The sequence below is a fragment of the Aethina tumida genome, chromosome 7 (assembly GCF_024364675.1).
Source record: "Aethina tumida isolate Nest 87 chromosome 7, icAetTumi1.1, whole genome shotgun sequence".
Taxonomy (NCBI): Eukaryota; Metazoa; Arthropoda; class Insecta; order Coleoptera; family Nitidulidae; genus Aethina; species Aethina tumida.
Window position 1 is genome coordinate 12,672,763 of NC_065441.1, and position 24,269 is coordinate 12,697,031.

Below are 24,269 nucleotides of genomic sequence, written 5' to 3' on the forward strand. Positions count from 1 at the left end.
AAAGGAAAGATATACATGCAATTATGTGGGCGGGCCGAACTGACTGGAGGGGATCATTTGGTTTTGCTGCGTTTAGCATGCGGTTCGTCTCCGCAGACGTTGTTTTTAGTATATTTTATTTAATTTTTGGGATACATTTTTATTTTGAAAAAAGTAGTTTATTTTTAGAATACTTATTTTTGTTTTTGATATACCCTCAAAAAATATTTCATTTTACAGATTGAAAATTATACAAAGTTACGGAATTTAAATGGAGCATCCGAAGAACTCGTACTATATCCCTACGCATACGGAGAGTTACTAAATGCATTCGCAAAGATTAATTTACATTGTGCGCCGGCGCGCACCAGCACGGCGCATTGTCTCTGAGAGTAGGGATTCTTACTACCGGGCAAAACTTTACTCTCTTTGTCGTGCATCCATCTCTTACAACATCCAGACACGAAGAGCATTTTTCGTACTGTATATATATATATATATATATATATATATATAGACTTTCAAAAAAATCGACAAATTTTTTTTTTTTTTCTTATTTATATCGAAAATCTTGTTGGAAATGATTAAAAAAATACTGCGAAAGTTACAGCTCTTTTTTGTAGAGAATTCAATTTCCTATAATTTATCTCTGAAAAAGTTTTTGATATTTTTTACAGATCATAAGTTATCTGCTGAAAACTAAAAAATTTATTAAATAAATGTTATTTTACTACTTAAAATTAAGCTTTTTATTTAAATAAATAGATTTTTACTAAAAAAATTGATTGTTTATTTATAACTAGCAATAAGCATTGTAATTGCGCTTCATTTTTTGTGAAACACTTATTCCTAGTTATAAATGAATACAGAAAAAAATGCCAAATTGTAATAAATTTTGTTAGTGTAACGACATATACTACTTTGATTATAATAAGCAATCAAATTTTTTAGTAAAAATCTATTTATTTAAATAAAATGCTTAATTTTAAGCAGTAAAATAACATTTATTTAATAAAATTTTTAGTTTTCTGTAGATAACTTATGATCTGTAAAAGGTACCAAAAATTTTTTCGGAGATAAATTATAGAAAATTGAATTCTCTTCAAAAAATGTCATATAAAATTGTCCCATAAAGTTGATAGTTGCGTCAGAAAATGAGAAAAACGTCAAAATTTATATCAATCCAACTTTAATGTTAAATAACTTTTGAAAAAATGAATATATCAAAAAACTGTAAGAGACATTTTTTGTAGAGCGTTAAATTTTCTATAAAAATCTGTTTTGATCATTTTGAAATATTATCTCTAACGAGAGTTAAAAAAATTCAAAATCCAAGAGAACACCGTTCCCCTGTTTTTTAAACGGGAAATTAAAATTTACGATGCGGCACCTCTTAATATTAATATTAAGAGCTGTAACTTTCACAGAATTTTTCTTTCCAAAAAAAAATTTGTCGATTTTTTTAAAACTCAAATAATTATAAATAAGTTCAAAAACAAGTTTCCGTATCTTATCTTTAAAAAAATAATATATTTCTTTACTGAAGTAGTCTAAATACAATCAAATTTAAGGTATTTATTTAAATAAATTGTTTTCCTAGTTTAATAAAAAGTACCATATTTATACATGTTGATTTTTTTAAAAAACGATTAGTTAAATTAAAATTATCAGGATCCATCAATTATCCAAACGTCAACAAAATAGAAAAAAAAAATCCATTATTCTGTGTTAAAATTATATTTGAGTAAAAATATTCTACAAATCTAATTCCTAATATTTAATTTCAATATTTTATTTAAAGTGTTCCAAGAAATTAACGCACCACACCAATAATAATTGATTGAATTGATGATAATATACACAACGAATATTTATTTAAAAATAGATTTTTATTTATAATTGTTTAAAAAATATTAAAAATATTGTTTTTCAAAAATAAATAAATAAAAATTAACAAAACAAAATAAAAATTTGAATCAATCTCGGACGGTTAGGATAGTCCCTTAAAAGTCTCCCAAAAATGTCTCAACGTCAACGTAATTTTGAACAACTTGGACTGTATGTGGTCATCCATTATCCTACATTAGTAAAAAATGACATATGGCACGACATGTTCTTCCAGAATATCCAAAGTGTAACGTTCAACATTAAGGTTCTCATTATTTATCACCACCAAGTCGGTACGTGCTGTTAAAGAAACGCCTTCCCATACCATAAGCATCCACCAAATAAGGTGGTATTTACGAAGTTACATTAAGCATATCTTTCAATTGGCCATCGAAACACACGAACTTATCTGTGGCATGTGTTCAGACAAAATCTAGATTCATCTGTAAACAGAATTCATTTCCAATCTGCTTCTACTCAATTGACGTGGTCTCTAGCAAAATTTATCCTCGATCAGGAACACGTGGTTGCAAATTATCTTCCCTAAGTCGTTGTCGAATAGTTTCATTACATATTCAAGACTGTAAACTTCTTGTCACAGTCAAAGTTAAAAGTCTAAAAACGATCTTGAGCAAGAGTTGTAACACGATTTCCAGTCCAGTCTCCATATACCGATGTAACATACTGGAAAGGGATGTACGGGATACACCAAACCTTTCGGGTATTCTGCAGTAACTCCAAACTTCTTCCACTAAAACAAATACTTGGGCACATTCATCGCGAGTTAAATTTCTATATTCCCGTCTCGCATTGACGACTTACCAGAATCGTTACATTTCAAATAACAAAAATCCTAAACATTTTGTAAATTCAATTTTCAATAGTATAAACTGAAATTTATTAGTTTAATCAAAAATATTCAGCTCATTACTTATTAACTGGAGTTTAAAAATACAAACTTAAAGTTTTTTAACGGTTCACGCAAAGTGACTTAAAAACACTTATCTGCACTCATTATTTTCTAATTTGCAAGAAAACGGTACCGCCTTGTAAAGAACAACATTAATTAACGTCTCAGCAGCACACTGAATATTCGTGATTTGCGAAGAGTGACAAACGTTCCGGCCTAATTTGCTTGAAAACCTTCACGATTAGCAACGACGAACGAGAATGGCATTCTTTCATTGCGAAGGCGCGTGTCCGCTACTCGGATGACTCGGATGACAGTCGTTGTTGATGACAAAATGATGAGATGTTCGTACAGCATCCTCCTACTGTAACAATTGGGTGAACAACTTCTCGGACACGGTCACTGTTTTTCGATTGTGTCGTCGCATTCTTCACTTGTCCTTGTTACACTTACATTTATGTATGAATATGATAGTAATAATTTGATACATATTATATATTCATATTGTTATTTATTTATATTTATGAAAAAGGCGTTAATTACCAATGAGGCAACAGAAAACAATAAAACCACCTGTTAGCAATATATAAAAACTTAATCGACCACCGGTGGAATTTAAAACAACTTATTTTACTGTTGTTCATGGTCATTCAATGTGTAAATATGCATTTTTTATAGTTTATATGACAAACATGCAAAACATTAACAGTGTTAATCAACTAAAATGCAATCTTCACATTTCACAAGAATTTTAATTTCATAAACTGTCGACAAAAAAATAATTAAATTACACTTCACAATGAAAAGTTTCTTTTGTGAAATTATTATTTTTATGCCAACGAAAAACTTAAGTGTTAAGAATATAATACTTCTTTAATATTTGCCATCAGTTTCTTATACGAATTTTACTATTCATTGTTTTATTTAATTATGAAATAACAATTTTACTATCACAAAATCGAACCAAATGGAAATAATAAAATGCATTAAGAAATGCTATTAACAAAAATTATTTTATAAACATAAATAAATATTTTGTTATTACAAGCTATAAAAAATTTAATCTTTATTGTTTTTTTAATGGGCGTAAGACAATTATATATTTTATGACTATTTGTTTAAATGGAACGAAAGAAACTTTACCACTAATATTAATTAACTTGAAATCCGTAATAGGTTATTATTTATTTTATGAATGACAACTAGAATAATAATAATTTCTCAATTACACTCAAAGTTTTTGAAAAAAAAAACAATTTTTAACATTTTTATAAACATCATTTTATATTGTTGTAAGTTAATTGTTATTTTAACAATTTTTAAGCTTTTGCCATTTCTTTAAATTTATATATTTGACTTTTTTTATTGTTGTGATTTTCCAGGAATTTAATAATTTGTCATTTCTACAAAAATATTTCATATTTTACATATTTCCTTTTATGAAAGACAACTAAAATAATAATAATTTCTTAATTTCACAGAGTTTTTGAAAAAAAAAACAATTTTTAACATTTTTATAAACATCATTTTACATTGTTGTAAGTTAATTGTTATTTTAACAATTTTTAAACTTTTGCCATTTCTTTAAATTTATATATTTGATTTTTTTTTCATTGTTGTGATTTTCCAGGAATTTAATAATTTCTCATTTCTACAAAAATATTTCATATTTTACATATTTCATTTCATATTTTACATAGATTTTGAAAAAAAAAACAATTTTTAACATTTTTATAAACATCATTTTACATTGTTGTAAGTTAATTGTTATTTTAACAATTTTTAAGCTTTTATCATTTCTTTAAATTTATATATTTGATATTTTTTTTCATTGTTGTGATTTTCCAGGAATTTAATAATTTGTCATTTCTACAAAAATATTTCATATTTTATATATATCCTTTTATGAAAGACAACTAAAATAATAATAATTTCTTAATTACACAGAGTTTTTGAAAAAAAAAACAATTTTTAACATTTTTATAAACATCATTTTACACTGTTGTAAGTTAATTGTTATTTTAACAATTTTTAAGCTTTTGCCATTTCTTTAAATTTATATATTTGATTTTTTTTATTGTTGTGATTTTCCAGGAATTTAATAATTTGTCATTTCTACAAAAATATTTCATATTTTATATATTTCTTTTTACTTTATACAATAAATAAATATTTTTGGTAATTAAAGTACTATACATTGTATATTTTATTAGAAGCTTATTATAGTTCCAATAACTAATAAAATTGAAGGTGAAACAATAATTTTATGATGTATAATAATTTGCAATTTGCGCTGTTGAATGTAATAATAGAAAACAATACACTATTAACTACCTGTTTATCTATAAAGTACTTTACCAATGCGGGCATATCTAACTTATCTCAAACGGAAAATAAAACAATTTTTTCACGTTTACTTACTACTACACACTATATATGTCAAATGGATTAATTAATAATGTCATTAAGATCTTTATTAGAAATAAAATCATAATCTATTTAGTTAGTTAGTTAGTTAGTTAGTTTATGGTAACTGCCTTTAATAGGTAATAATTGTTGTATGATATCCCTATTTGAACTATATTATGTAAGTATTACGTTCAAATTTAGACAAGGTCAACTTAGATTGTACGTTGTGTAATTAATAATTATCTTACAATCAAGATGTCAATAAAATGATAAAAAACAGAATATGTAACCTTCGCAAATATTTCCTCATGGAAAACAACGAAAGGTGTCTTCGGCAAGCGTCGACCGAATTAGCAAGCAAACAAAACGTTCGAGCTTGCACTCGATGAAATGGTACCCTCGGTACCTTAACCTCAATATTCATAAGTGCATTCGACAATAACAACAATGAGTATCGCGGATGCGGGTTATTACGGCGGAGACGCAGAATCGACGACGAAGAGGAAGAGGCGAACGGCGAGATACAGTTACAGAGTCGTTCAGTCGAAGTGAATTGCGGGGACCGGTGGAGACCTTTCGCCCCACATATTTTTAGAGGCCTATAGCGTTCACCGCAACCTTTCGACGCGCCACAAAATTGACAGTTGCTGGTAACACCGTCAATACATCCGTTTTCCCACACACTAACGCATTGTGGATGGAATTTTTATAATTTCGAATAATTAATTCGTAATATAAAATTATTAAACAAATGTGTAATGATGGGTATTACTCATATCCAGTAATCATCCGTAAGGATTACTGCTATAGTTATGAAATAACTTTATAATTTTTTTGTTATCAATAATTGTTAGATATAGTTAGATTCAACAAGCAAATAATGATGACATTACCCACATAATTATGCACGTGAATAATGTTCTATTATCGATCATTATAAAAATACATAGATTATTTTTTAAATGTGTTTACAGGCAAATATATTATTTAACAATAGCATAATAATGAGTACCCACTTATTAGTAATTTATTATTATTTTATTGTTATTCAACAGATGTTTATGAAAAATTATTATCCAAAGGAATTATAGTTACAGATATTAAATAACTTTAAATTTATTTATTTTAAAGAATACCTAAACATATTTTATAATAAGATATTATTTCATAAGCACATGGTGATATAATTACTCAAATGTTGTTATAACAGTTTATTTAACAATTAGATAATTATATTTATTACCAGTTTTCAGTAATTATCTGTGAGGGTATAGCTACCAATATCTTTACTCCATTCAAACAAGGTACTGAGTAACATAAAAGTATTTTTTTTTTGATAACAATTTTTAATATTTTATAAATAAAATTTTATATGTTTATTTAATAAATAGATAGTTATATTTATTGGCAATTTCAAGTAATTATCTGTGAGGGTATAGCTACCAATATCTATACTCCATTCAAGCTAGGTACTGAGTAACATAAAAATATTTTTTTGATAACCATTTCTAGCATTTTATAAATAAAATTTTATATTTGATAATTTTTTTATTGCTATGATTTTACAGGAATTTAACAAATGTTTTAACTTTTTGTCATTTCTATATATGTCGGCAACAATTCTAAGACCAATTATCGATTGATTAGGATAATGCCGGAAACTCCTACAATTTACTTTATAGTGTTTACATAATTACTTCAATCTAAATTCTAAGGGTTCTTCCAATTAAATATCTTAAAGACAACACCTACAATGGTAACCCTTATTACTTATTACTATTATTTCGTCACCAGGCTTTGTGTGAGAAAACTTATGTATGAAAATGTCTACAAAGCTATTCTGAAATGGTTTAATCGCAGTTTTTTTTTTAAATGAAAATAATAATTCTTTCATCAAACACAAATAACTAACTTTTTTGTATTAAAATAAAAACTTTACCAATATATATATATAATTATTATATAAATTTTAAAATGTTATTTTTGATAAGTAGTGTACTTTGATAACTTGATTTTTTTTTCGTTGCAAATCGAATTATTAAGTTTTTTATATGTGCATGATAATTGTGCATTACTCATCACTAATAATAATCTAAGAGGGTTATAGCTACCAATATGAAATAACTATATTTTTTAAAATATGTTTAATAAAATATTAATGATTAATAATAGAATAATTAATAAGTATTACTATGGTGTTCTAAGATATAAAAATAGAGACTATTGAAAAAATTAATCAAACATTATATAATTTATGTAATAAATTAGAAACAATAAATAATTTACAAAGTTTAAATAACAAAAACGATGATTCAGATTGTATTTTTTGATTTATGAGTTAATAAGAGGTTTTACCAAATTAGATACAATTTGACGATTTAAGATTGGAACATTTTTAGCTAAGATGTGTTAATTACTATGTAATTATATTTCCCACGACGAACCTATTCCTTTTTTGAATTTTAATTGAAGATTAAACAGATTGTGGTATAATAATATTATTCTAGTGGGAGTTAATTACTTTTAATGACTTATTTTATGTTAGAATAAGTTATTTTTATAGATAGGCACCGTATTTAATTGAAAAACTGACAACCACAATTATACACCAAATATCTATTAAAAAAATAGAAATTAATTAATTTTAATAAAGTTTTAAAAATTTTACATGCAATTACAAGTACTAAGAAATAATTTTGATATAAAATTTAATTAACAAATCCTATTTATCATCACCTAGTTCAGATTAGTTGGAGACCCAAAAAATATGTTTGACATTTTAAGTGATTCGTGATTTAATTAATTTAATCATTTAAATTTGGTTAATCGAAATAATAAGTTCAGGAAAACCAATTTTTTTTGAGTGATTCTTGTTCTCTAAGATCTTTAAAATAATTTTATCTATTTTCTCATGATAACTTTAATAAAAAATAGTCAAAAATTAATAGTAAGGTTTGATTTCTTCAATAAAATCCGTTCAAAACGAAAGTGGACCGATATTTTTGACAACCACAATTATACACCAAATATCTATTAAAAAAATAGAAATTAATTAATTTTAATAAAGTTTTAAAAATTTTACATGCAATTACAAGTACTAAGAAATAATTTTGATATAAAATTTAATTAACAAATCCTATTTATCATCACCTAGTTCAGATTAGTTGGAGACCCAAAAAATATGTTTTACATTTTAAGTGATTCGTGATTTAATTAATTTAATCATTTAAATTTGGTTAATCGAAATAATAAGTTCAGGAAAACCAATTTTTTTGAGTGATTCTTGTTCTCTAAGATCTTTAAAATAATTTTATCTATTTTCTCAAGATAACTTTAATAAAAAATAGTCAAAAAATAATAGTAAGGTTTGATTTCTTCAATAAAATCCGTTCAAAACGAAAGTGGACCGATATTTTTGTCACTCAAACTCCAATTTATCAGCATCATAATGAGCCATTCATCTGGCCCGTTTGTGTTTGGGTATAGAATGCAAATGAGGCCTCCGCGTGTTTGTTTTTTTATTTGGAGCATAATGCAAATTTCACACAGAGATGACTCAGTTGTTGTGAACGTTGTCAGTACGGAATTTAAAACGTGTCGAAGCAATTCGTTTCGACTTGCGCAAAAATGCCGCATGAATATGTATAACTAGTTGCCGGTCTGCGAAATGTCATGAATTACGCGAAAGTAATAATCACATATGAATTTTGCGTGCGAGATTTTGTGTTCACGCAAATGTAACGTAATGTTATTGGTGGTTTTTTACAGTTGTAATAATTGTGTGCTTAAAAAATAATTAATGACGCAAACGTTTGTCATTGTTTTTGTACAATTCCTTGCAATTAGTTAGTCCGTTGTTATTAACAGGAGAAAGTAAACTACTATAATAACGCACTTCTATAGTTTAAATTGTCAATTAAAAGATCTTTATCCGTATAATCAACCTTAAACTTTGTGGGCAAAAGTGTGCCAGCGATTTAAATCTAAGCAGATTCTGTTTTTATTTCTCACTGTAATTTGTTAAAATGTAAACGATGCCACAAATAGGTTTGTCAACACTCATGTTTATAACAGATTGCCACATATTTTTCTGTGATGTCCTTTTTACCTTAATTACTTTATGTTCTATGTTTATAAAATATAAAATATGAAATATGAAATATGAAATATGAAATATGAAATATGAAATATGAAATATGAAACATGAAACATGAAATATGAAATATGAAATATGAAATAAACATGAAACATGAAACATGAAATATGAAATATGAAATATGAAATAAACATGAAACATGAAACATGAAATATGAAATATGAAATATGAAATATGAAATATAAAATATGAAATATGGAACATGGAACATGAATATGAAATAAACATGAAACATGAAATATGAAATATGAAATATGAAATATGAAATATGAAATATGAAATATGAAATATGAAACATGAAACATGAAACATGAAACATGAAACATGAAATATGAAATATGTAATATGAAACATGGAAAATGGAACATGGAACATGAATATGAAATATGAAATATGAAATATGAAATATGAAATATGAAATATGAAATATGAAATATGAAATATGAAATATGAAATATGAAATATGAAATATGAAATATGAAATATGAAATATGAAATATGAAATATGAAATATGAAATATGAAATATGAAATATGAAATATGAAATATGAAATATGAAATATGAAATATGAAATATGAAACATGAAACATGAAACATGAAACATGAAACATGAAATATGAAATATGTAATATGAAACATGGAAAATGGAACATGGAACATGAATATGAAATATGAAATATGAAATATGAAATATGAAATATGAAATATGAAATATGAAATATGAAATATGAAATATGAAATATGAAATATGAAATATGAAATATGAAATATGAAATATGAAATATGAAATATGAAACATGAAACATGAAACATGAAACATGAAACATGAAACATGAAATATGAAATATGTAATATGAAACATGGAAAATGGAACATGGAACATGAATATGAAATATGAAATATGAAATATGAAATATGAAATATGAAATATGAAATATGAAATATGAAATATGAAATATGAAATATGAAATATGAAATATGAAATATGAAGTATGAAGTATGAAGTATGAAGTATGAAATATGAAATATGAAATATGAAATATGAAATATGAAACATGAAACATGGAACATGGAACATGGAACATGAAACATGAATATGAAATAAACATGAAACATGAAATATGAAATATGAAATATGAAATATGAAATGTGAAATGTGAAACATGAAACATGAAACATGAAACATGAAATATGAAACATGAAACATGAAATATGAAATATGAAATATGAAATATGAAATATGAAACATGAAACATGGAACATGGAACATGGAACATGGAACATGAAACATGAATATGAAATAAACATGAAACATGAAATATGAAATATAAAATATAAAATATGAAATATGAAATATGAAATATGAAATATGAAATATGAAATATGAAATATGAAATATGAAATATGAAATATGAAATATGAAATATGAAATATGAAATATGAAATATGAAATATGAAATATGAAATATGAAATATTAAATATGAAATATTAAATATGAAATATGAAATATGAAATATAAAATACAAAATATGTAAAATAAAAATCATTTTAATTTAATGAAATCAAAACTTACCACAATTTTAATTCATCCTGCACATCCATCAAATTTTAATCATATAAACTAAACTTGTCCTATTTTTTCAATTACAATAATTGACCAATAACCCAAACCATCATCGCCAATCACGTTCTGCAACAATTGATTCGATAACAAGGTTTTTTACAAATATTCGGATTTCAATTTTTTTCCAACGACCTTGAGCTGTGGCCGTCTGTCATACCGTAAAAGTTTGTTGCTCCAATTTCTCTATTGCTAACACTACCAGTATCACGTTGTTAATTTAAGATTCATGTCGGTTTTACGAGAAATATGACCAAGCAATGCCAGTTCGTACAATGGAAGCAAATCCAATTGAATATTGACATCAATACATTTTTTAACGTAACATATTGAAATTATTTTGTTATTTTAGATAGTATGACCCATTTAATATGGACACAGTCCAGAAACACTTTTACTTATGATTTATTTATGATCAATAAAAAATATTTTTCATTTACTCAGTTAATTAATTTTTGGTTCATTTTCGTTTAATTAGAACACGTAGTACGTGTAATTTTATTTAATTTGTTATAATTCCTTATTATTTAAAATAAAGTTTAACCCAGTTTAAAATTTCTCATTTAGTTCAGTTCATTGACAAATTTTTATAATTCTAACTAGGAATCTCTAATTTTTATTGCAGATTTGTGGGTTTTGTATGATTTTTATTTTCATTCATTGTGTTGTACGTATCAAGGTGATTTAGTCCCCTTGCCTCATCATCTTTCAATTAATGTTAGGGGTCAAAATGTCCTTCAACTTCAATCTACTTATTAATCTGCATTCAAATGTTACTTCACAAGAAGTGTAACCGTTCGTATTTCTCAGAAGAATAAATTGAATTTCCTCGAGTCAACATTCATCATTAATAAAGAAATGTTTAGACAATTTCTTCACACTTTTAGGCAGCTGAATTTTCAACAACACCCTCATCTGAGGGTAAAAAACAAACACTTATTTTATTACTAGTATATTTCCCTTGCAGAATGATAAATTTTGATGAATTTTCACTAGTACTATTTTTTTTTAAGTCTTATAACTGAGGTCAACAAATCATCCTGTTCATTAAATATTCAATTTGATATTTTCACATTTCCAAGGATGATAAATTCATTAGAGAAGTTTCAGAACACCTTAAATGAATCACATGAATATTCGTACCTTAATTGAATAATATAATAAATTATAAATTATTGTTAATATCAATATATAAAAACGGAATTTTTATTATAAATTATTACCAATTTTAATACCAGTAGTTCTGCAACAGATAAAATAATGTTACACATTGTGAAATTGAATTTTATTATTTTATACAGGATGAAATCGCCATTATAATGCACTAAAAACACACATGATTATAATTATATTTTATATGATCGTCAGATGTAAACCGTGTATAATTTTAATAATAAAAATATCTTTACAATAAATGCGTTTTCCAAGCGATTATAAAACGCAGACACATAATAACAGCAATCTGTGATAATAGGTTTAGAAAAGAGTTGAAGGTGGATTGATTTAAGTACATACATTAATTACAAATAACTAAAAACCGTTTCGTACTACTTTTAAATTAATTACAACCGTTTTCATACACAAATATAATTAAACATGTAACATATTTACTAAGTTCAATCAAACTGATAACACTATGCGCATATGGCAGATTAAATTTGTATTCAATTCGGACGTTCGGTGGGTGTATTTGACCGAAATACTTAGAAATTGCTCATTTATATCAGATATCGAATAATTTACTTTGATACATTGTTTTGGTCTGGGTCAGGGTCACACTCTTTCTTATTTCATGATCAGTTCATCTGATCAAGTTTAAAAGTCATATAAGATTTGCATGAAGGTTAATATATTAATACTAAGTTTAATTGTTATCGTATGTTTTTACTTATGATTTATTGTGAGTAGATTACAAAATTATTATATAAAACTAATAAAATTAATAATTAATTAATTAATTAACTAATTAATTGAGTTTATATGATATTTTTATTAAAATTAAGATTAACATTTTGGTTATCGCTTTATTGATTTGTTTCTAGATTATTTGTTATTAGAATTAAAAATATTTTAATAATAATTTACTATATTAATAAACTACAAATAACAAATTAAAATTGTAATTTTCGTTATTAAAACTTTATATTAGAAATTTAAATAGGATAATTTAAACTATAAAATTTATTATTTTCATCAAATAACATAAACTTTTAACTGTGTAAATAAAAAAATAGGAGTTTAAAAGTTATTTTATCGATTTTTCATTTCATATATTTCAATATGTTCTCTTTTATTTAATGTATTAAATATTCCATGTAATTAAAAATAAAAAAGAAATTATGAATTGTGAAGGATATTAAATATTATTACAATAAAAAAGATAATTAAGTTAATATTTTAATAAAACACATTTAAATTAACGTGCATAATTACAATTTTATTAATTGATGTATATAAAAATAAATTTCTAAAAATTACGACATCTGTTTATTACAATGTTTTACAATTAAACAAAAAAGAGAAAATTTTCTTAGACCTCACTGATAATTCCCAGATTGATATTTTTAATGAATTTCATATGTATTTAAAAATATTTTTGAATTATTTTGTTAAGAATAATTTTAAATATTATTATATTAAACATTAATTATTACTTACATATTTTAGCAACTTTCTTCTTTTAGTTTTATTGTCAGATCATTTACCCCACAACTTTTAACTGCACAAATCTACACGGATATATTAATTATTACTCTTACTCTGAGTTTTTTTATTTTGTTTACAAAATGGCGAAAGTCATATCATGCTTAATAATTGTTTAACAAATTTCAGTTTGTTTTGTTCGAACGCAAAAGAAATTCGCACAATTTAACGGCTTTAGAAAGCAATTTTTGATCTTACCATCATAATTTTAAAATAACTTTCTTTAATTTTGTTTTGTTTTACCGTGAAATAACAAATAAGCTTCCGACCACAAACTTTATATTAGGTAGGCGAATGTATATTTTTTCAAGAGAAACTTTATTGTGGGCACAAATTTATAATTGAAAAGTTTGTTGAAATTTTTTATTTAGATGGTATGATGATATTTGTCTGTAAATACTGTATTTTTTTCATTCTAAGTAAAAGAATGTGGAAAAATAATGTAAAACAGATCAAAATCAATGTTTTCTTGATTATAAAGAGCCTATACTTTATTCAAACTAGATACAAAGTAACATAAAAAATTTTGTACCGTGATAAGTACGTGATCGTAGGTAATAGATAACATGTTTCCTACTGGTCACTCCAGAAGGGTACTGCTTTTCATAGATTTTCCTTATTTTTGCTGAAATACTGAAGTCTTTAGATATTTAGTAACCTCCATTGAAATATCTTATCACCATTTTTCTGGAGGTGTCTTTCTAAAACATTAATAAACGTTTGTTTAAGACACCTTCAAATCCGTAATCTGATACGAAACATAATGACTTTGTACAGAAACTAACTGAAAAGGATACATCATATTGATGGTTAATTATGGCTTATTGTTTATAGTTTTTCTGGAAACAAGAGAGTTGAATTTACTACTTTTTGTGTCAATATGTTATGTCCTCGAAAAATGTAATTTCTGAACTTTCCTCTTAATTTAGGATCAGAACAAAGCATTGATATAAGATATCAGGACAGCATGATAGGTGATCACTGCTGAACAGTTTTTTAAAATTCTAAAATAAAAAATGTTTTTCGAAAAATACGTAAAGAATTTCAGAATTTGTAAATTTCTTTGTTTGGATATAATTAAGCTCTCGGGTATATTTTAAATCTTTTTCTTTAACGGCTACACTATCATTTTCTACTAAATCCAAAAAATCCAACAATAAAACAGCGTACGAAAGGATCAACAAGGAATAATTGAAACATGCAATTGCGGTGTGGTAACGGCAAGGCAACAGGTTAAATGTCAAATTACGTGGAGTCTCTGGTCGGTGCACTTTCACCGCCTTCAGTCAAATAGACCGATAGGTTGTTTAACCAAAGGTTCGATTCAATTCAAATTGGTGCAGAATCTTTCTGTTCTGGATCGTGCCTCGAATGCCATTGTTTCGTTTTAGAAACCCTTTCGAATTGTTTCGATTGGACTAGAAACATTACGGTGTACATTGTCCGTTCGCCAAATATAAATTAACAACTAACGGCGGCATAGATGTGTGGAAGATCATCCATAAAATGTGGGCAGATTATTAACGAGATTTCTCGTGTCGCAGGTTATTGCGGGTAATTCACGAGCTCCGGTAAAATCGAGTAGAAACTGCATAGTATATTCAAATGAACGTAAATCTCCGCGTTGTTTATTTGGTACTCTCAGCGTGGATTTTCGAATTTATTATCCGACCAAGTGCAATTTGTACTGCCGTTCGTATAATGGAGCGGAGAAAATTGGACGTAATGTTAAAATGCACGGTGATAGTATTAATTGCTTGGAAGTGGTCTCCGGCAATTAAATTTCTATGATTCATGCTGTTTTAATTGAATCAGTGCACCTGTGCGCGGGTATTAGTTATAAATAAGTCATTTTTATGCACGGTGAATCTAAGTACTTGAAAGTTTCGTACCAGACATGGGTCATTAATTTCAACCGTAAATTCCACGATTAAAAATTGATACCTGATACTAAAGGGATTGTTTCTTGCAAAAACTAAAAGAGTAAACATTTAATTATTAAACATCCATTAAAAATAATTAAATGGTAACTTAATATAATTGTCTCATATTTCCTATATTTTTATCATTATCAAATCAAAATTTGATTTTTCTGTTTTATAAAATTAATAAAAGTGTATGTATATTATATTAATTAATTTAAATTCCTGTTTTTTATTTAGTTCTTGTTTTTATTTATTCAATTTTTAGAAAAATAGTACCAATTTTATTGGTTTACAAAAATTAGTACTATTCATTATCAGAAACACTAAATTTGTTTATATATTTTCAAATCTATCTCATAAATTCCACGATTAAAAATTGAAACCTGATAGTAAAGGGATTGTTTCTTGCAAAAACTAAAAGAGTAAACATTTAATTATTAAACATTCATTAAAAATAATTAAATGGAAACTTAATATAATTGTCTCATTATTCCTATATTTTTATCATTATCAAATCAAAATTCGGTTTTTCTGTTTTATAAAATTAATAAAAATTTATGTATATTAATTTAATTAATTTAAATTACTGTTTTTTATTTAGTTCCTGTTTTTATTTATTCAATTTTTAGAAAAATAGTACCAATTTTTGTAAACCAATAAAATTCATTATCAGAAACACTAAATTCGTTTATATATTTTCAAATCTATCTCATAAATTCCATGATTAAAAATTAATACCTGATAGTAAAGGGATTGTTTCTTACAAAAACTAAAAGAGTAAACATTTAATTATTAAAAATCCATTAAAAATAATTAAATGGAAACTTAATATAATTGTCTCATTATTCCTATATTTTTATCATTATCAAATCAAAACTTGTATTTTCTGTTTTATAAAATTAGTAAAAATTTATGTATATTATATTAATTAATTTAAATTCCTGTTTTTTTATTTATTATTTTTTATTATTTTTATTTATTAGTAAAATAGTACCAACTTTATTGGTTTACAAAAATTTGTACTATTCATTATCAGGAACACTAAATTTGTATATATATTTTTAAATCTTTCTCATTCAAATAGAAACATTGTTATTTTTCTTTTATTTAAAAGATGTTATTTCTAATTTAGTTTTACTACTACTTAAACATATATTAATTAGTTGTTTTCATTTATAAAACAATGTTATACTTATTAATTAATTTAATTTTGAGATTTTTTTGATTTTGATCCATTTCCATTTCTGTTAAAATATTTAATTTACGTTAAACATAATTAAATGAAAAAAAATAAATGTGTAATTGTAAATAATTAATAAAAATTGGTGTAACTTATTGTATTTGTCTTTTAGTTTTACTATAACTAAAGAATTTATTACAAATTTGATAAAAAAAGGCCTGAAAATTTAGGTTTTAGTTTTTGATTTAGACGTTAACATTAATTTCTTTATTTTTTAAAATTTGGTTCACTTTAGTTGATTTAAAAAAAAAAACTTTTTTTTTTTTCTTAATTTAGACAATTTTTTGAAAAATTGATTTTACAATTAATTTCTTGTATTTAATTTTCAATTAATCTGGAAAAATTACATTTGTTTATTTAATTTTATTTTTTATTTGTAAACATATATATACTTTTATTAAGAATAAATTTAATTCAATCAAGTTTCGAGTCTCATTTTAGTTTTTTATTTTATTCATTTTTTAGTATTTTATTTGTTGTATCCTTTTTCTTGTATTTAATTTTAAGAATTTTATTATAATTAGTAGATTTTATTTAAATACTTTATTACCTTTTCCTTTCAGCATTGAAGAGGAACATTAAAACTGAAATAATTTGACACCGTTGTTTTATAAAAAATATGTATTCTATTCGTTCTTTAGAAAAAATCTTAGAAATTAAAACTTATTTAAGAAGTATTGTTTGTCATATTTGAAACACGTGCGCGTCCTCCGACGTATTTCCATATCGAGCCATTAATCTTTTCAAAGTTTGTCCACAGACATGGAATAACGTAAATGCAATTGAACCAATTCTATACATGGTACTTTTTCAGGCGTTCCAAAAGCATCCGACGAAGAAAATTTATATGGTAACAGTACAGTTACTTTATCATCTTATTTATGTTACCCACATGCTGTTTCCATATTCAGACTATTTAAATAAGGGCACGTTTTAGAACAAGCCGTGCCGACGTATGACCTTTATGTGCTGCACATTTTACGTACACGGCGTTACGAAATAAATAAATACCACTGAAAATTGCCAGAACATTAACTTTAAATGCATGTTTCTAATTTTTATGATTGCACGAAATTATGGTACCGAACCCACCCACATCAAATTAATTAACCACGTGATATTAAATTTCGATAGTACCGTACTGTTCGTACCCAGTGGAGCACTAGTCCAAGGATATGTGCAACGTGTGACAACGTGACGCAGTTTGCACACGTGAAAACCTTATATTAAACTAAAATTAAATAATATACAATTTCTAAAATCATTATTTTCATTTGCAGTTCAGCCTGAGGCAGCTGGATCTGTCGCTGCTGACGCAGCTGTGGTCGCTGAACGAGTCCATCCAGGATTTCAGACAGATACTGCAGGACCAGGAGGATCGGGCCCTTCTACCTCCGTCGCCGTCGCCGACACCCTCGTCCGGCGACGAGGCGGACGCCGACGAGTACTACGCAACGGCGACGTCTGCCTCCTCCAGAAGTCTGAGGCCGGCGCCGCCTCCGCCGCCCGCTCGACGGCCCAGCAGTTCATCCAACGGTTCAAATATTTGAAGTAAGATCGATACAGTAACTCTGTTTTCTCACAATTATGGAACAATTAGCGTTATTCATGTTCAATTACTCACTGTCCGTAGAAAATTCGTGTGAATAGAAATTGTCAGGATGTATTCAGTCGGGGCATCAATTACCAATTTAAAAGCGTTTTTCCTACAATAAATCCTACATACAAGCAATGGCTTTCTTTGGGTTCTCGAAACTTGACCGGCCAAAAGGAAAGCTCGATGATTAAAAATAAAAAATGAAAGACATTAGGATTGTTTAGAAAATAATGTTTGACATTCTTTAAATTTAAAAGAAGTGGTACCATTATAGGTACTACAAAAATGTGGACTTTTTAGAAATTTATTACAGACATGTTTGTTTTCAATTTTAGATGTGGACTGCGACCCGGATAGACCTGTCCAAACGTGAATCCCAATATTCCATTTAAGTGTTTCCGAATTCAGAGCGCGTAGCCCAAAGAACAACATTGGCGGATCGTCTACTGAATTTCTACGAGGCGCAGAACATCGTTTACATATGTAGATTTTGTTTTCTTGCAGGAAGACATGTGTGTACGTGGCACGTCAAATAGTCGAATTAGTATAATAAGTTGTGAGTAGGGCTCCATGCGAGCCATTCAAATTGGATCCGTTCAAATTAAACCCACTTAACTACTATTTATTTTAACCATAAACGATTTACATAATGCATGATGTGAAAACAACATGGGGTGGTTTAATTTGCTTGGATTCATGTTACTTTTTCTTGTGATACATTTCTTGCACTAATTTTATTTTGTTTTTGTTTTATATGTGTATTTAGTGTAAAAATTACCATGATGTATACTTAATTTAGTGTTTAATGTGTAATTTAATGATAGAATAAAATTGGAAATAATTTGCTAATCAGGACTGAATTAATGTAATATTAAATGAATAAAACATTTTATTTCATGAACAGAACTTTTATTTAATCCAAAATTGTAATATTAACAATTTCAAAAAATAACATTACAAAAGCATTGACAGTCAATTGAAAGAATTTTATCATCTTTTAACAACCATAAACTCTTGTGAACCATAGTTAATACTAAAGAAATAACTAAAAGGTTATCAACATTTTATTGATTATAAAAGTGGATAAAACTTAACTTTCGAACAAAGTAATAACTTAGCCTAGCAATTGAAAATTGGTTAAACAAAAAACATAGGAAATTCCTTGCGTATGCGATCCTTAATGCTATGATTTGATAATTCCATTTCCAAGTTATTCAAATTAAGATCATTATTGTTATCCAAATAAACCTTGGTCCTGGCAGCAGCTAAATGGGCATAATACGTGGGTGCAGGGTAACTCACTGACCGATTACATCTACTAAACATGTGGCACAAAAAGTAAGCCAGTTGTTCCAGTTCATCGTTGGAAAATTCATTATCGTCCCAAAGCGTGCAATACTTGGTGGGCTTTGCAACACCCTGAATACTGGAATGTGAAACCAAAAAGAACTCCTTCATGCAAGGATTCGAAATGGTGTGGTCCACACAAGTGCCAGCCGGAACGTTACCGTCGTTCAAAGCAAAACTTAATGGGAACAATCGGGTGTGGTGGCGTTTTTGCACGACAATAAATGTTATTTTTGGTTCATAACCATGTTCCATTTCTCTGCAAGCTCCTTGTAAAGCAATAATTTCTTTATTATGTACCGCATTAAATTGTCCTTCACTGACTCCGTCTCTGAAAAATATTATGCTGTGTGGTTTCTGTCCATTATTTTCTCGATAAAAAAACAGCAATTGCTCTTTTGCTATCTGTTTTAAATCAACTATCACTTCTTCCTTCGGCTTATGTAATCTCCAGCATATATTATATTTACACCCATTTGGATCATGGGAAGCTACCACCGCCGCTACACTTGGAACATTTTGGGCTTCTGGAGTAGGGTGGGTGACATCAGCACCCATAATCATGCACGGTTTATTGAAAATAGCCGGTTTGTTAGCCAAACTATGATTAATTCCGCTCATTTTACTATTGACTTTCAATAAAATATTTGAAACCATTTTATTATTCAGTTTTGGTAACGTTCTGGAATGAATACACTGTGTTAAACATCCAACGTTCACTTCTGCCGCCTTCTTAACAACTGAGTAAGTCTTGGTGACTATGACAAAAATGATGTCAAAGTTTCTGTTCTTTTGAAAATAGTTTGTGAGATCCCTTAATGTTGAACCAGCACATTGGAATGGTTTAGTTATTGTTCCTATGTTCATTCCATTTTTCTTCGCCAGTTGGTATAACTGAAATGTCGAAATAATATTAATTTGCTTACTAGAGTTGTGCCAATTTGTTTACCAAAAGAGCCAATCTCTCCAATTGAGTCGGCGGCTCATTTTGATCAGTCCATACAATAGTCCACTTACGAATTTGAGCAGGTGACTCAAATTGTACGTTTTCAGACGACCAACATCCATTGGTCACGAAGGCTTCCTTCCTGTTGTAGTAACGAAGTACCGGTGGTTGTAGGACGCGTCCATTCACCTGTTCAAATTTATCACCAACAAAGAATCCAAATTCTTTGACCACTGGATCTATATTGTAATTCGCAGTGCTGAAATTCAATTCAATGGTATTACTTTAACGTTAGTGTAAATGATTTTCTGAATTTGAAACTCACGATACGCCAGCTCTTATTTTCTCTTTGCGTTTAAGGGGGCGTGTTGTAGCACTTCTGATCATTTCCGTCGTCTGATTGTCTGTCATTTTTCTATTGACCGCCTGGTTTTTAGGTATTATACAACATTCTACGGGCAACAAGATCCTATTTTCTCGTGCCTTCGACCCAACCCATAAAGTGGGCATAAATGGATAACTATAAAAATAATAAGTTAATTTTATCTGTTTGTGTGTCTATATTTGAAATAATTACAGTAGGCTGTATCCTTTGTCTCTTTGGAAATAAGTTTCGATTGTTAAGCTTCCCGTGGTAGTTTCAAATGTTTTATATCTGGGAGGATCATCACATCCATTAACGCGGTAAAATCTTTTGCTATTGGGCTGGCCTGGGATCTCATACACAATTTTTAAGTTTCGTATATATTTCTTAAACAATGTGCAAATTATTAAATACAAATATTTTAAGTGATTATAAGCTCACCTGAAACGAAGCAAATTGAATTGGACTTAAAGGTTTATTTAGAGAAAAATCTTGTCCTGGTATCTTGCAAACATTTTCAATAGCCGATACAACGGACTGAGCTTTTGGAAAAGCTTTATGTGCCACATCTACATTCAATAATAATTTTCCACCTCTTATGGCCGATTGGTAGAATCCTTCGTACATTTCCATACCGTTACCAAGATCTATCGTTCGACCTTGTGGTTTCGTAAAGAAACTTCTCCCAACCACACAACAATGTTTTGAGGCAGCCGCTCTCAAAACTATGTCAATCACAGTTAAGGCTGAAGTGGGAGACTGGCGCTCAGCAGTTAAATCATGTAACGGATTTAAATTCACGAAACTCGCATATTTGATGTCTATCTAAAAAACCAATGATTAACTGGTTGAAAATGTATACAAAATTTTAATAAACCTTGTATGTTTTATCGGTCCCTTCCACTGCTAAAGTGACTTCACCACTAATTTTCGACCAGGGCATCTCCCTTGGTGTATACATGTTCTTTCGTCCATCAAACGCCGGATTTCTCTCCGGAAATTGCTGATGACGAAACTTTTCAAAGACTATTGGTAGAATAATTTTTGGCATATCTGGGGTGATTGTCACGTCATAGTGATAAGCTACTTGTAAGCAACCAATTTTTAGTGGTATGTGGTTGGACTCCAACATAATAGATTGTCCAATTTTACCTAATAGAAAATATATATGAATGTCTTTGTACGGATGATGTGAAATATACGTTTACCTGGAATAATCGGTTTGAAAGTTTTACTAAGTTGCATATTGGAAAATTCTCTTTCAATTTGCTCCCTCTCCCGCTGAATTCTGTCTCTTTCAGTTTCAACTGCTTGTTGTAAACTTTGTTCTTTATCATCCTCTGAAATTTCCACTTGTTCCACGGCTGTGTTCAAGTTCATTTGGCAAAGTTCTTTTTCCATATTTTCGGGTATTTTATTAATTACAGGTTCCGGACCTGGCCACGAAGACGCCTCTGAAATAAATATATGAAGTTATGTTTCTTTATTACTCAAATCAGCTGACCTTGTTTAGTCTTGTCCAAACTCCTCTTTCCCTTTTTCTTTCCTGGAACTACTTCCCAAGACTCTTCTTCAAAACTCAATGGTTGATTTATATCTAAATTTAAAAGTAACTTAATTATTTACATATATTTTTTAATATATATTCAGCTGACCTAAACAACCTTCAAAAAAGTTTTTGTTAACAAATAAATCTAAAACTATTCTTGTGATAATTTAGTTAAATAAAAATCGTTGATCCCTTACCAGGAAATGTCTCTTTCAAGGGTGATTTGTGTCCATCCCCAACATTTTCAGTTTCATATTGAAGATACGCCTGTTTGTTGTGGTCTAAAAATAGAAACTGATAACAATTTTAAATAATAATTGTTTAGTCACTTACCGGGAACTGCCTCTCTTAAAAGCGATATATGCTGCTCTTTTGAAACCTTTTCAACATCCCCACTTTCACATTGACCATTCATCTGATCGTTTTCGTCTTGATGGTCACCCAGGCCAAACTCAAATTCTAAAAATTGAACTAATTTCAATCTTAAGATAAGCGAGATTCATGTTCCAATTCAAATTAGGTTGGCTTAACATCAGAACCTCTTTTTGTAAAAATATAATATAAGTTTTCCTTTGACTTATGAACTTTTTTTTCAATTTGTTTATAAATTGTCAGTTTGACATTAACTTACCTTCATCTTGGAACAATTGTTTCGGTTTGCCACGTCCTCGTTTACCCCTCTTCTTGCGAGTACTGTTACCCCCTGAAGTTGAAGGATTCATCATAGAAGCTTGATGTACAAAACCTGATAAAAATAGATTTAATAGATTTTATAAAACTTGCCCTTATAGATATATATTATATAGATATGTCACTTATATGACAACTGATATTTTTGCTAAACTATAACCTTATATTCCTGATACTTAGCAGCACAACGCAACACTACTTAAATATTATTAAGCATCCACAAAATATTCATAGCAAATTTGTTCACTGGTTATTGTTAATTTGTTATAAGGTCACATCTACCCTGAATATCTTATAGACAAACTAACTAGTCGGAGTTACCATGGACACATAAGACTGTACCCTGGCCACTTGATTGAACAATTTTACTTCTTGACCCCAGTGTTCTATATTAATTAACTTACCCAACTTCACAATCAAATTCCTTTTAAAAATGATACTTTCTGGAAGATACAAAGTCAGACTTCAGCAATCCCTTCATCGCCTTTTTAACAACTTCTTCATTGTATGTTTAATATTCTTCAACGCCTTAGGCAACGATGAAGCTTAACTCAATACGGAAAGTTGAAATATACAATGAAGAAAATCCTAAAGAAAATATTGAAGAATTTCCTGACTTCTGGCTTTGTATCTTCTAGAGTATATCATTCTTAAAGTTCCTTCGTGTAATCGACTTACGAGTTTAGTTTAATGTGATTATTATTATTAGTATATTTCCATGAGAACAATGTCAAACTTATGACATTGTCGACTTGATTTATTCTAAGTAGTTTAAAACTAAATATAAATTTAACAATTATTAATGTTGGAATTAGTTTATTCACTATTATCAACTCCAATAAAGAAATACAATAATTTTTTAATAAATTAAATTAGATAAATACTATTTATTTTTTTATTTTATTTATGTGAAACAAGTCCTTGAAAAAAAAATCAATATTAAG

General features: G+C 27.7%; 2 protein-coding genes across 2 annotated transcripts in view; one reads left to right on the plus strand and one right to left on the minus strand.

Moving 5' to 3' along the window:
- LOC109605225 (uncharacterized) overlaps window positions 1–19,335 on the plus strand; it is a 44,936-nt gene extending 25,601 nt beyond the window's left edge. Inside the window, exons 3-4 of the mRNA XM_049969551.1 lie at window positions 18,113–18,383; window positions 18,765–19,335. Coding sequence (XP_049825508.1) covers window positions 18,113–18,382 — 270 coding nt within the window. The 3' untranslated portion in view covers window position 18,383; window positions 18,765–19,335. The remainder of the gene's footprint in view (window positions 1–18,112; window positions 18,384–18,764) is intronic.
- Window positions 19,336–19,475: 140 nt separating this feature from the next.
- On the minus strand, window positions 19,476–23,747 carry LOC109602286 (protein argonaute-2). The gene is made up of 12 exons (XM_049969550.1): window positions 23,730–23,747; window positions 23,267–23,380; window positions 22,969–23,094; window positions 22,833–22,916; window positions 22,591–22,683; window positions 22,295–22,540; window positions 21,964–22,238; window positions 21,528–21,911; window positions 21,300–21,472; window positions 21,048–21,242; window positions 20,726–20,981; window positions 19,476–20,670 (listed from the first exon to the last, which is right to left on the minus strand). The coding sequence occupies exons 2-12, from the start codon at window positions 23,358–23,360 to the stop codon at window positions 19,567–19,569; spliced, it is 3,030 nt and encodes a 1,009-aa protein (XP_049825507.1). The 5' UTR covers window positions 23,361–23,380; window positions 23,730–23,747; the 3' UTR covers window positions 19,476–19,566.
- Window positions 23,748–24,269: the final 522 nt, after the last annotated feature.